Raw genomic sequence first — 1,378 nt, forward strand, 5'->3', positions numbered from 1 at the left:
AGAAGCTCGGCGAGGGTGATGAGTATCCATGGGGCGGTTGGTGGTTGGTGGAGGAGGTGGGATATGCGGTAGTAACAGAGAGAAACGACGGCGAGGAGGTGGATGAGTATGTGAAGTCTAGTGAGAAGCAACCATGACTGAACCGTTTCTACGTGGTATGTGTATCTTCCCATCTTTCTTTCCTTTTCACTTCTCTTGTCAACTTTCCATGCTCCCACTCCTTTTATATATATATATATATAAACTCACTCACCAAATCATTCAAGTTTTCCATACATTTTACTCCATTCTCAATCCTATATACTAAAAACATGTTTTTTTTTTTAACCTTTTGTTAAGTAGTTTTGACGTGGGAGGGTTGTTGAAGGTAAATGAAGTATGTGATTAAAGTGAAAATGTTTTTCTATCAACTTTTTTTTATGAAAAATATATCTTTAACTATTTTTTTTTCACAATTTTTTACCATTATGAAAGTTTGTATTTAGTACGTTTCAAATATAGGAACCAATAAAACAAAACAGTAATATGTAATTTTTTATCAAAAGGCTGTTGAAAAAATTATTAAAATATTTTGATTTTTTTTACTTTTAAAATCATTTATGTTTATGTGTAAGTAGGTTTTAAATATATATATATATATATATATATATCAATAAAATAATAATATATAATTTATTATTAAAAAAATATTAAAAGAAATTGTTAACCGTCCGATTAAAAAAAAACAATGGATTTTTAGTGCACGAGTCTCCAATAGTAATATGCGTGCATGTAAGGACGTAAAAAAGAAGAAAAAGAGATCATTTTTAATGGGATCGCGAGGACCACGCTGAAGGATTATTTAAATCGGAGTGACAGATGTGGATGCCGCGTGGTCCTTTTTTTTTTATACCTTATCATTATGAACAAATAGACATTGAGCCTCGAGGAGAACTATAATCCCACTCTCTTTCCATATACTGTGTCAAGGTTACCTTCTTTTTATATATTCTTTTCAATTTTATTTGTTCTTTTTGTTGACATTTAGTCATTTTACCTTAAAACTAATTATTCCGAACATGTTCAAGGAGAAAAAGTCACCATAAATCTTATGACTAATGTAGCACAACAGAGTAAAAATAAATATAAATCAAAATTTTATTCTATGGCCCTTGTAATACTAATAATCTTAGTTATCATTGATTAATTTTACTGATAGTAAAAATATACTATATTTATATATAACTAGCAAATCATTATACCTCTCCAAAAATGCCAATATACACAGTAAAGTCATATAGACTTTTGATTCCAGCACACTCGGCATTACTAAATGCACCCTCATATTAACATAGGAAAAGACTAAAATATTCTTTCAAATCCGATCATTGTTACTGCC

At 29.8% G+C, this 1,378-nt stretch overlaps 1 protein-coding gene across 1 annotated transcript in view; it reads right to left on the reverse strand.

The window, feature by feature from the left end:
• Positions 1–225, reverse strand: part of LOC106779634 (cellulose synthase-like protein G1) — a gene marked incomplete in the record, with an annotated part of 3,876 nt that extends 3,651 nt beyond the window's left edge. The window contains 1 exon segment of the mRNA XM_014667788.2: positions 1–225. Within this exon segment, the coding sequence (XP_014523274.1) occupies positions 1–173 (173 nt within the window).
• Positions 226–1,378: the final 1,153 nt, after the last annotated feature.

The sequence above is a fragment of the Vigna radiata genome, unplaced genomic scaffold, assembly GCF_000741045.1.
Source record: "Vigna radiata var. radiata cultivar VC1973A unplaced genomic scaffold, Vradiata_ver6 scaffold_368, whole genome shotgun sequence".
Taxonomy (NCBI): domain Eukaryota; kingdom Viridiplantae; phylum Streptophyta; class Magnoliopsida; order Fabales; family Fabaceae; genus Vigna; species Vigna radiata.